A 13380-nucleotide genomic window follows, 5' to 3' on the forward strand; every position below is an offset into this window, starting at 1 on the left:
ACCCCTCACTAGGGTTCATGATAGATAAGTAGTGGCTTCTAGGTTAATATCAGATATCAAATAAAAATTTCCAAAAAAAGGCTGTTTTTTGTCCTCAATTTGTCTTGCCATGTGCCTGTTTTTTGGAATGAGTCTACTTCTTTTTCTTATTTTACAGAAGACAATTCTAGAGTTTGACCTATGACAGCTCAAGGGAAAACTGTTACTGCCAACCAACGTTTTGAGAATGTGTTAAAAAAAAATGTATTTATGTTAAGCAAGCTCCGTTGAATTTCCCTTGATCCGGAAATGTAGACAAAAAAAAAATGTGAATAACAATTTCTCTCACTCATAATTCCTGTTCTTTTTATTTTGTTTTTCCACAGCTTTTAGAGTATGACAAAGAGCTGTCGGTGTACAAGGATCGGCTGCATGAGCTGGAGATCTCCTTCCCACCCAGGTAGGAAGCCATTTTACATCACTCCCACACATGCATTCACACCAACACCTACGTAACTACAGTACTGTCTGATTTTCTGCTACTGAAATGACAGCAATGGTATTAGGTCCTGATGTCTTTTTAAAGCCGCTCTAGCAGCATGGCTTGGTCAACTACATTAATAATATTTGGTTATTTCTTTATTAAGCACTTTGAATTGTCGCGTACAGAAAAGTGCTATATAAATAAACTTGCCTTGCCTTGCCTATTAGCAGTGTATTTACATTATGTTGAACATTACTGCGTCTCTTAAGCTGCGCTCACATGATACGCGATTTGGTCACTGCGAGGTTGGGCGCATCAAGGTCAAATTTGAAATCATTTCAACTTCCAGCGCAACGACAACAGCAAGTTTCCTTTTCGATTGGTTGCAAGTTTCCAAGCACATTTTGGATGTACAGCAGCACAATTGGCAAAAAGGCTAGGTGAAGCTGATTTCAGATCAGGGACCTATTACTCTGCTTTAGAGGCACGTTTTCTTCTCCCTGTTTACCAAACAATCAGATTGTTAGTAGAATGAAGTTGTGTTAGAAACAGATGCATGTCTGTTCTCACTGCAAACTCCAAAGGCACTATCACAAGCAAACATTTAGTCATCCAACGTTTTATTCTCAAAAATGCAGTTATTAACGCATTTATAAATATAAAACTAAAATATTCCAGGAGAGTTGTGCCGTTTCCTACTGAACCAGCCTTTATTAGAGCTGCATGACATAAACAGTATTTGAACTACACAGGGTAAAATCACATGTTGGTAAATGCAGTGATGTTGACCAGATCTTGGCCATGAAGAACTCATAATTAATATGTAAAATGAGAAGAAGTCAATCATTCCCTTATTGTCCAAAATGGTTTTATGAACACATTTAGATCTGTATTTGATGGCTATCAGTTGTTAAGTATGATTGGATACGGTCCCAAACTGCTCCCATGTGTGTGTTTTTTCATGTGTGTGTCGGCGTGCTTTGGGCTGCATTGATATTCCGTCTCAGTGGGACATGGGGGAGACTGGAGCGGGTGGTCTCCTCTCCTCTTCCTCAAACAAATGCATTTGCAATTAGCCTTTTCAGAGGAGAGGGAGGGCAAACACGCGGCCGGCGTGGAAATATGTTTCGGGAGCAGCGCGTTAATGGCGCTTGACCTTTGGCGTCGGTTGTGACTCAATCAGTGCAGATAATGAAACGCTGTAATCAAACAATAATTACTTGATAAACCGCTCTGGTGGCAGCGTGGGGCGGCGGGGGATTTTAGTGTGTGTGTGAGAGGAGAGTGGGCTTGAGATACTATCAAAGCGTGTGTGTGAGTTTGAGATGGTGTGCATACATGTGTAAAACGCAGCTACGGACATTGTGTGTGGAAGAGAGAGTGCATGTGTCAAGGTTCTGCCAGTCCCAGTTTTTTAAATGACTCTGTGTCTTAATCAGAGACCCCCATTTACATCACTTTGCATAAGTGACAGGTGGATTTATTGTCCTTTTACACTGGCTGACTTTTGCACCTATCCATATAATACTGAATCATCTCTCTGCAGGGAGGGATGAATGGGCTGCTCTGGAAGAATACAAATGATTTCCACATACTTGAGGTGATGATGAATCAAATAGATGAAACCCGGGAGCAGCATATGAAATTTGATTTGATCTACTCTGTGCACGCGACAAACCATATCATTGTCAGCCTTGTAATGGGTAGCAGTGGCCTAGTTAAACTTAAACAACCCCCTCCTCCCACTTCATACACACACACACCCCTCCCCCTGTCAGGTCTGCCTTGTGCTCCTTGAGCAATCAAGCCTCAACGATTGTTCTCCATCACATAGCCCGCTCCGGACCGGCCCCTCGCCATCTGTGAGGTTATTACTCTTTTTAATGCAGGCCATCAGAACACACCCTCGCTGACACACACACACTCATGCACGCACACGGCTCACTTTTGTTCAGATCTATAAATCAATACTAGTCACTACCATTTAATCTGCGAGATGATTCTGTCTGTGCTGTCCACTGGTGGGTAGGAAGTTGTCACAAAATTAGACGTGTTGTCAAGGTTGACCTAAGGAATGGATTGGACTGATTTACATACCAGAGATAGCCTCAATGCAGCAACTACTACATCTATGTATGTTACTACACCTGAAGCATCCCATGCCAGCGTTTCAGTTTCATCACATCTTTTACATTACGTTTATCTGACACTTTTATCCAAAGTGACTTACATTAAGTGCATTCAGCCATGAAGATGCAACCGCAATAATTCTGCAGGTACATTAGCTCTCACTCAAACCAATATAAGTGATAGTGCATCCGGTTTCAAATAAGCCAAACCTTTCCAAAGCTAAGTACAGAATTAAAAATGTTTTTATATTTTTGGGCTGGATTAGCCTTTATTGGAAATTGACTGAGTTGAAATAGGGAGACAGAAGGGATGGCATTTGTAAATGATCCCAGGCTGGATTCAAACCTGGGTCCTCCACACAGGCACCAGTACATGTACTATTTGCCATAGTAGTGTCCAAACGTGTTTTCAGTATGCAACAGAATACTGTCTACTCTACTTCCACCATTTTTGAACCATGACAGGTGTTTTTGTAGAGGGGTACGACATGGTTCCAGTGAGGAAGGGAGTGAGTAGAGAGCCTATTGACCGATGCGGAACGAAGGGATTCTACGGGACTGTTTGGTTTTACCATCTCCTAAATGTTGGAAGGAATGTCCTTATCCTTTCACAGCAAGGTAGGCCAGTACCAGTGTCTTAAAGTAGATTCAGGCTGGTAGTCAGTGGAAGTAGGGACCAGTTTGGCAGTGTGGGAGGACTTAGGGAGGTTAAAGACCAGTCGCGAGTGTTTTTGAATGGACATCCAGTTTTGGTAGGTTTTATTGTACATTATGAAACATGCATTTTTCACCCTGTGTCATTGCAGAGGCTTCATGCTGTAAATGCATATCTCTTTGCTTTCAAAAAGTCGTCTGTGAAAGTTGGCCGTGACAAGTCTTAAGTACTTGGGCACCAGGGTGAGGAATTGGCCCGGGCCTTGTCACAGTTGGACCTGTAGCTAGTCGGCTGCTGCAGGCCGGCTCGTACACAGGAGCCCAGGTATGAGCACTCGACCAGGTTTCTGAGACGCAATAGATGAGCGAATGGTTAGAAACTAATCGTTTATTTAGGCACAGTTTCTCCTGTGTTTAATGCTTGTGACTGGAACAATCTATTAGATCATTTTCCTAGCATAGGCTGCAGCATTGCCATTTGACTTAAAAATAATGGTAGGTTTTATTATACATTATGGTACTTTTGATTTCATATTTGAAATGGCATAACTAAGGTAATGTCCCCTAAAACATACCAAGCCACCAGTAACTTATTCATGTATTTGGATTGATGTAGGGGAAAGCTTTTAGTACTCCTCTGATCTGATTTCTTTACCCTTTTTTTGCACGAGATCGATGCAAAAATTGAATCTGGACCCCAGCTTCAGGAAGAAATTCAGTGGACAATGAGGGAGCAGTGGAAGAATGTATTTTGCCTGTAACATGGTTACTTGGAATGGGCTTTGAGGGGGATTTTGAGTGACATCAGACCAGCGGTACAACTCCATCAATGGATAAATCATGAGTGATTTCAGAGCAGGAAGATGGTGTGGAAGTTTTGCAATGTTGGTGGAAGGAAGGAACGATGGAGAAGTGTAGGAGAAGAAAGTATGGCTGCTGTCCCGTTTGTCTGTTTGTACAGTGGGAGAGAGGAGCCAAGGTATAGAGACATTCAGTACATAACATCTGGGTACCAGTGAGGTAGGACAGGAGTACAGACTACTGTTGATGCTGATAGTTGTTATGGGCAGGCCACATATACAGTCCTTTCATTCTTGCAGGACGATGTTTAGCAGGTATGTTTTCCATGACCATCGTTTTAGTTTAGCATATTAGCATGCTAGCAGATTTGAACTGAAAGTCATGGGTTCAGAAACATAGGATTCTTCCTCTGGGAAACACAACTATGAAATGTCATGATAATCCATCCAATGGTTGGAGATATTACAGTGTGGACCAATGCAATTGACCAAATGGCATTGCTTTCCCTATAACATTGCTTCTAGCAAAACTCAAATGTAAAAAGCTAAATGGAACAAAACCAGATTCATAGCTCCGGTAAATACTCTTGTGGCTACTTGGACATAAATTATCATTTAAGATGGATAAGAGCTGGTGACCTGTTCTCTTTTTTCAAAGGGTGATGCCGATAACCTGGGAATTTGCTAGCACAGGCAAATATCTCTAAAGCATTTCCCCTTTATCCTACGCTGACCCAAAACCTCTCTTTAAGTACATATAGAGAGAGCGATGGGAAGGTGTTAGAGAAGCAGCCTGGCTCCAGTCCCATGTTTCCATGTTTGTCAAGTCTAGACGTGGAAAGAAACATAGAAGTAGAGTGTGGCCCAGGGGTCAGAGGTGATGTCGGTGAGGAAGGAGGCAGAAACTGATAAACAGTTGTGTCTTCACTGTTTGGGAAGCACCCTGGGAATAAGCTTGGCACGTTAGCATTCATTTCCCAAAGCTGCTCTGAAGACAAGCCAAAATGGAGAAAGCTACAACATTCACAGGTTGACGAAAGAGGAAGGGGGAGGTTTGAAGGCTGATGCCAGGCACAATAACTTTGCCCCTCAGATGAGAGAGAACATTCTGGTCAAGTGACACGAATGGCTCCCCGCCAGTTCCTCAATAACTGCTAATAAGTACATGTGGGAGAGTTTTCAGCGCAGTGGAGAATTCCTGCAGACTCGTTTTGAGCTCATAGGAAGTGCTCACACAGATGGCTCTCCTGTGCACAGTCAGTGTCATTGTTCTGTGAACAACACTCTTCACACAACATCTCCAGCCCTGAAGGCCTGTCCATATGATGTCACCCTCTCTGCATGTGTGTTTGTGTGTTTCCACTGAGCATACATTAGTCCTACTGTTTGCATCCCAACATGAACAGGCTTTTTGTTCTCTGCTCTGCCATGCTGTACTGGATCGGAGGCGTGTGACTCCATCTAAAGTGCACCACAGACGCACTTTAGCAACAATGTTTGGTTAAAGCACTGCGTCCGAGACACTGTAAGTGTGTGGCTCCGTGTGCGAGTGCAGCATCCAGCGTGATAGGCCAATCTGCTGAACAGGAACATTGTTTTACAACCAACAGCGCATCCATCATTCTAACTACTAGAGAGCCTGTGAAAATGATGAGGGGCCATTGTGGCGATAATAGCTGAAGATGGTCCACTGTCGTGTGTCATTGCCTCTCCTGAGATGATGCCACTGAGAGGGAGGCTTTGTTAAACACAGTCTCACACCGAGGGGATGAAATGGATGCCATCTGTGTCTTTGTGTCTTCATTTAGAGGAGCTAAAGACGGAGCGTGTCATAGCTAAACTCCTGCAGGCTGACAGCCTTGAGCTACCGATGGCATTTCGCTCTGTTTGTACTGCACTACGCCAATGTTGTGCCTGCGAGTCTCCCAGCTCTACAAACTGAAGCAAACATTCAGCTTTATTGATAGCATTTCGCTGATCTTTTTCAATCTGTGTGTATGTGTGTGTTGTGTTTTGCCAAGCCTCCCCTGACAACGGCAAACAAACATAGCTTCGGAGGTGTAGAGTCATTGGAAACACACACTTTCTGACTTTTACCCAATCCCATCCCGGCAATGGTCACTCCAACATCCCAAGTTCTCTTTAACACCCTTGAACTGATGTTACAGTTCATATGACTTATCTTTGGCTTCCTCCCCTACCTATATCCCTAGTTTATATTGCCATCATTAAATACTCAGCTCCCAAATAGCCCACTGTTTGGTCTGTCACTTATTTGTCATTCTGTAGAAACAGTTTATAGCTTTTGATGGGGAGATAAGAGAATGTGAGACAAGGAAGTCTGGTCTGGAGCAGTCCAGGCAAGGGTCATGTTTCTGGTCCTGAGGATGCATGTTGGTACTCCTACAGCAGTGGGTCTACCTACAACATCTGCATTTTAAACACAGCTTATATCTTGATACTTTAACTGTAATTCAGATCATGTTTGTATGCATCCAATAGCTTGTATAGTATACGGTAATCCATGTGAGCCTCTCCCTCTGCCGGGTGAGGCTGAGTGACACACCATAGGTAGGGTCTGTGCTCACCTCAGCAGTTTTTTCTGTTGCAAGACAAACAAGCTGAGGCCGGCCGGAACACATGTGGGTAATGTGTCAGCAGCCAAGTCAAACATTAAACCCCAAACCGAGCATGAATGAATGAGCTCTCAATGGGTGCTGGAGCGTCTCGATGGGCGACCGCACACACATGTATCATGTTGGCCGTGGTCAGCTACACAAAAGAATGGGAGTGCAAGCAGGAAGGCAGTGTACTTATGTCAACTCTGTAAAAAGAAAAAACACCAAGAGAAATATTTCTATCATTCAACAATTATGACGCCCATATGTGTTGAACTTTTATTTACCTGAACGCTTGAATAGTGTGTAAGCATATCATGTACTATAAAGAATACCCTTGTTTTGTATTGGCCTCTTGGAAGGACAATGTATTTAAAGGCACTGGTGTCACTGGCCAGATCTGTTCAGAAAGCTCAAAACTGCATATTGATCTCACACATCATATACCTTATGCTAACTTCGTAAACTCGTTTTTACAGATATTTCACAAACACAATATACAATTATATAAGGATTTCAATCAAGCTGAGAATTTAGCAAGCCTCTGTCAGTTAGCAACACCTTTAGGAGAATAGTGTCATCAATGAAACATTCAAAGATAAAGATTTTGTTTTGGTTTATTTTCTGACCATTTAGATTAAACTTGATTATTTCCAAATAATACATTTTGAACACTTTGCATTTTAGAATTAGTATTAAGTGTGGATCGGGAATGCATCCTGGCTCAACCATAACTTAAGAAAATTAGACCTTGCAAATGACTAAATGACTGCATGTTGTGGCAGAGGACCTTGTTGTAATCAAAATCCTTTTCCCAGAATTATTATTTTTTGCAATGTTTTTTAGGGGCAACCAGTGGGTTAAAGGGTTAAAAGAAAAACAATGCATGTGACATACTTAAAATGAACCATTTGGCCCTGATGCATTAATTAGGTGAAGGAAGTCAGATGTACGTGTAGTTTCTAAATGTTACAAGGGATCTTAAACTCTAAGAGAACACATTTTTCAATAACATCTAATTGTGGCAATATCAGACGTTAGACTTCTCTTTAATGACTCAACCCCGTATTCCTACTGTCACATCTGTTCCTAAATGTCATTATTGGCTGTGTATTTGTTATTTATCTCTCTGTAACTTTACAATTTCACAATTATAGGCAGTGTCCTGGCTCCAGAGCAGGTTGTAGTGTACAGAATTTTGCTGCTAATTTGGTCTGTATGTTGGTGTGGATACGGTGAAGTGCAGCTCCTCCTCCTTTACAGGTCCACAATTGTTGCAGCTATCAGCTTGGCCCATTAATTAGTGTAATTAGTCTTGCTTTGGGCAATAAGGGTCTGATATGAGCTGACGGCCTCCATCCCACACGCCCTCTCAGACCGTTTACCTTGCGCGATAAGTTTGTGAGCTCGCTAATCGGACACATTAATCACTTTGGCCCCAGCGCGCCATTCCACTGTTTGCTGTTGCATTAAGACGCGTTATCTCTATCGGAGCCAGCGGAGGGTGCGGTAAAACAGAAAGGGGAACAACCTATAGCTGCACACATGGACGCAGAATTGCCCTTTAATGACCATTGTTGAGTATTTTAATCAGCTTTTACAATGGCTGGCTGTCATTAAAAATGACTGAACGATAGTGGAGTTTTGTTGCTGAAGTGCTCGGGGAAGTTTGCTATCAGGCGGGAGTTCATTGTTTGAAGGAGAAAGGGAGAAAACTTGATTTTCTCTCAATCTCTTTAACACCAAAATGACCCCGGGCTTGTTAGTCAATAAAGCTATAACAGATAGGAGGATTGTTCACAGGCTGTTTAAGGCCGGGGTCCGTCCCTCAGGAAGCATTCAGGCCACCCTGAAGTGGAGCAGCTCCTCAGGCCTTTGAAGACTTTGCTCTTTTCCACCCTCCCTTTGCCTCTTTCTGTCTGATCCGTCTTTATCCGCTCTCCTCTGCCTCCTTGTCTATCTCTGTTTCACTCATCCTATTCTTCATGCTCTCTTTTATCCCGGGATCACTCCTTTAGCCCTTTGATTAGCATACCACAAACCCCATGCATTTCCCCCATGGTTTAAGTGCTATTAATGCTAATTGGAGGCAGGGAACCTCTTTAAGTAGCTTTCAACAGGTCTGTTTGTTCACCTGGTGGGGGGGCTGGCTGTGTGTGTGTGTGTGTGTGTGTGTGTGTGTCTGTGTGTGTGTGTGTGTGTGTGTGTGTGTGTGTGTGTGTGTGTGTGTGTGTGTGTGTGTGTGTGTGTGTGTGTGTGTGTGTGTGTGTGTGTGTGTGTGTGTGTGTGTGTGTGTGTGTGTGTGTGTGTGTGTGTGTGTGTGTGTGTGTGTGTGTGTTCGTCTTCTAGGCTTTATGTATAAAATGCACCTAAACAATAAATGAAATGAACATCTTATAAAATCCATGAACACAACATGATATGCACAGAATATTTGATCCACCAAGAAATTGCCACTGCCATAGGATTGGGGATTAGCTAACATTCATAGTAAAATAAGTGATAAACATGCGAAAAGGAAATGACAGAGCCCTGAGCAAGACAAAATGATAGGACCTGTGTGAGTATCAGTATCATTCTTGAGCCTTCAGAAGGGTGACATGAATACAGTCGAACAAAGGTCTCCACTTGCATGCAAACCGGGGATGTTACGGTTCATGGTCTGCGCCTTAACCCCCGGGTCACCGGGGCACAGCTAAACCCACTCTGTTAAGATGGAACATTAAAACCTGGCAGCATTGTTTAATTCTTTCCATTTGCATTAGTCTAAGTTTAATCAGAAGGGATATACATGGTTGGAATAAGATTGGTTAGCTGTGAGCACAAAAGTAGTACTTTTTACTATTACTAGCAATACCGGTTGCTTTAACATTAGTTAAACAAATGCTTTTTTTCTACGTATTGAAGTAAATGTATAATAAAGGGATTTGGACAATTGTTACAGTTTATTACCACACCACACATACGGTCAGTTTGCTCTCATCAAAGCCATGAAGCTCTATTGACGGAAAATAACTTTACTTTGTTGATTTTCGAATGACAACCATCTTTGTTAGTCTTGTTCCAACAAGTGTGAGAGTTTAAAAAATAAAGTAAATAACAGTCATCAAAAAAGAAGCAAACACCAAAACTGCTTTTGAGACTTTTCAAACTCTGCTCTCCAGCGCGGCCTTGGCTTAGATCGTGACACACCAAGAGAAAGAGTAGAAAGGCACTAGTTGGTTGGCAATGGGAAAGGAGTCTATTACCAAAAAGCGTCTTTAAGAACCTGCATAAAAGCGTACATTTTGGTGGATAAGATGCCTGTAGTTACAGTAGCAGCTGCAGTAGAAACCACAGAGATTTGAAAGCACACATAATACGCAAACTAACTCAAACCAAAGGCTCATAAAATGCATTCTGCCTTTTGCACAAAGTCCAATTAAACTATCAAAACTTGGCTAGTGTGATGAATTGGAGGGCCGATGTGTGTGTTTATTTTATCATTAGGATATCACCACCCTCACTCTGTGTTCTGCTACGGTTAGCACGTGTGGCACTGAAGGAGCAAATTGGATTGGTCTTACAGTACGTAAGCCCGGTCTTACATCCTGATGAGAGCCGACAAACACATTGGATTGGTGGCGTGTAAATCTGAAGCAGTTTGATGAGCCGAAGGCGCAAATTGAATTCTCAACAATGTAAATCTGTATCAGCTCTGTGGCTCTCCGCCCGGCTCCAGCCCTGCCGGAGCTTAAATCATGCGATTGTTCCCTGCTGTTCAGAGATACAATCTCTCATGGCCATTTGCTGCGGCACCTAATCTGTTTTTGATGACTCTGTAGGGATGTAGCGATACATATGGGCAACTGAATCTCCCTCTGGCCCGCTCTGAATACATCTTTCTTTCTTCCTCTCTTCCTCTCGCTCACGAGCACACACTCACAAGCTGCACAGTTGGCACAGAGAGATTGCTTTGATTGAGCCATTCATGTGTGTTGATACAACAGAGGGCTCTGATTGGACATACTCATGGACCTGCTGTTTTCTCAGGAAACGTTTTGATCTCTGAAATAAAGCAGATGATATCTCATATTTATTACGCTTCTGGAGCCTTGTTGATTCATACAAATCATATGTATAGAGTAGTGTAGAGATGACTTGTTTCTGAAGGCTGATCAGAGAATTAGCATCGCTAGAGCTCATGGACTAAATTAGATGATTTTTCCATTGGATTTTGGAATTCAATTGTGTGGCAAACACGTGTTTCTGATACTTACAGCAGAATAATCTTAGTACAAATAGTTGAAGTGTGAATGCAATTGCCAGAGATAGCTAATGTAATGCTATAAATAAGCTAGAACCCGTTCAGAGGAGGTGAGTTTGTAGCTGTCTTTCATTGGTGTTTTATCCTATGTTTTACTTGCTGTCTTTTATGCTTTTTTCTACATTTTATAGTTGTACTTTGAATTGTGTATTGTGTACTGTATACTGTAAAGCACATTGTACATTCGTGTTGTGAAGGGTGCTATATAAATAAAGTTTTACTTACTTACTCACATGACTTCACGTCACTGTCGCTAAAGGCGGCTAATGTTGGGCGTGATGTTGTTTAGTTGTCTCATTTAGACACTTGCTAGCAAACGGTTTTTTGAAGACACTGAAAAGCTTCGGACATTCACCAGTGGGGTATTTATTGACACATTTTATGTCTTATTCACAGACCTTATTTAGGGAACCAAAATTATGTTAAAAAAGCCTGGGAAGTGCCAAAAAATGCAAACTCATTCTGGGGTTTGGGACTCATTCCTGCACCCGTCTATACCCTTTCTTATTGCCTGTCCTATTTACTACCAAGTAGCTCATTATGACATCATATGTATACATTTCTACCGAAGTTTGATTCTCTCCGTCACTGACTGTCCTGCTTTGTCTCCTCAGTTACCCGTACAGTGAGGACAGCAGCCAGGGGAAGCAGTACATGAACACCCGATGCCCCGCCTGGTGCGACCGGATCCTGCTGTCTGCCTCTGCCAGGGACCTGGTCTTGAAGGTGACCCCATTCATGGCTTTCCATTGCTTTTAAGAGTTGTGTTTTAAACTAAATGTCACCATTCCTCTCTCAGCTGAAACACAGGTCTCTTTTTAAAAATGTCTCGCCCTTTACTTCTACCACTCTTTCGCCCTTCATCCACATTACCCTCCGGCACTTCACAGATGGAAGGATGAGGTGTCGGTGAATATTAATTTGGAGCGCTAAGCCATGGGTCCACCCAGGCAGTATATCCAGCTCTTATAAGGTTTCAATGGAGCAGCAGATCTGTCTCCTTCCTGGGGGATTGAAACCCTGCAGGCCCCGCTTCAAATCCATCCCAGCATTGTAAACTGCAGCCAATCTGCCACCTCCATCCTCTGCTCCCTCTATGTTTGCTGGATTACGAAGAGATCCGTCTGGCTGCTCTGCACATTTCTCCCAGATTTGTTGAAACCCGTTTTCCATAAGACAACTCTTTTTGATTTTTGTTTTTCTCCCATTTCAGATTCCCCAACACTGTGGAATTAAGTATTTTCAGTGCTTAAACTCCAGTGTTGTATCTGTCTGTGTGTGTGTGTGTGTGTGTGTGTTAGACATGAAGCCAGTGTTGGAGTCAAGTCGCCAATTCTAAAGTCCGAGTCGCTCACATGCCCCTACTTTTTGCTTGTGAAATGTGTGTCGTCCAAACGTCAAAAATCATGCAAACGCTTTTCAAGCACACCATTTTTTCTGTAGAAAGTAGTTACAATAAAAAAGCTTCACAGCAATTATATCGTACATTACAATGGACAATTCAAGTTTAACATTCTGTAACATAGCCACATAAAAGGAAAGTACCTGCATTTCTGCACACTATATGTTTTTTCCTATTTTGGATAATCCTACCCAGGAGATTCATGTAAATCTATGAAATGGCCTGTATTCCTCCAGGCCTGCAGAGTGTATTGTGCAGGTACAGTCCACAGCGGACTCAGGAAGTTCGGCTCTCTTTTGTCCCAGAAATCCCTTCCTGATCTTTCTTCTTTACCAATGGAGGCCACACTAGAACAACAACTGTATTAAAAACAGACTAGCCAGTTTATTTCACCCACTTAATGTGTCAGAATTATGCAAAAAGTGTCTCACACACACACACAGCTGGGTTGTTGTTTGCTTTTGTCCTCCTCAAGCACCGGCTAATTGCTTGTAATGCGGGGGCCGGTGGAACGGTTAGTGTGTTCTCAGATTGGCTGATGATTCACTGAGCACACAGTGCGGCTCCAGCGTTACAGATTGTTGAGACACAGCCCGTAAACAGCGGCGGGCCTCATCTATCATGGCACGCTCGGTTAACTCGCCATCATGTTATTTTCTGCTTGCCGAGCCCTAACACGCCAAAGGTTGCCGCTGGCTGCGCGGCGGGCCCCGGCCCCCAGCGCCGGTAATGAATGTTTAGCCGAGCGAGCAATCCCTCTCTGCCGGAGCCCCCGGGTAATTTGTTTATCTGTCTAAAGATTACGCAGCCCGAAAATCCACAATTTTATGCTGCCTTTGTAAATTATCAAGTGTGTGTTTGATGAATTTATCTCTGGCTTTGGGAGGCAGCGAATCGGGGGCCCGGCTGCCAGACAAATAGAGAGGTGCCAGAGCGTGGTCCCCGAGGAAAGGTAGAGTGAGGTGGAGCTGACCCCCCCCGCCGCAGGATTGGGCTGAAGTTAATTTG

At 43.0% G+C, this 13380-nt stretch overlaps 1 protein-coding gene across 2 annotated transcripts in view; it reads left to right on the forward strand.

The window, feature by feature from the left end:
- Positions 1-13380, forward strand: part of inpp5a (inositol polyphosphate-5-phosphatase A) — a 215933-nt gene that overhangs the window by 198333 nt on the left and 4220 nt on the right. For both annotated transcript variants that reach the window (XM_079690298.1, XM_079690297.1), the window contains exons 12-13: positions 366-439; positions 11585-11696. In XM_079690298.1, the coding sequence (XP_079546424.1) occupies positions 366-439; positions 11585-11696 (186 nt within the window). The remainder of the gene's footprint in view (positions 1-365; positions 440-11584; positions 11697-13380) is intronic.

The sequence above is a fragment of the Notothenia rossii genome (genome assembly GCF_949606895.1).
Source record: "Notothenia rossii genome assembly, chromosome: 6".
NCBI classification, from domain to species: Eukaryota; Metazoa; Chordata; class Actinopteri; order Perciformes; family Nototheniidae; genus Notothenia; species Notothenia rossii.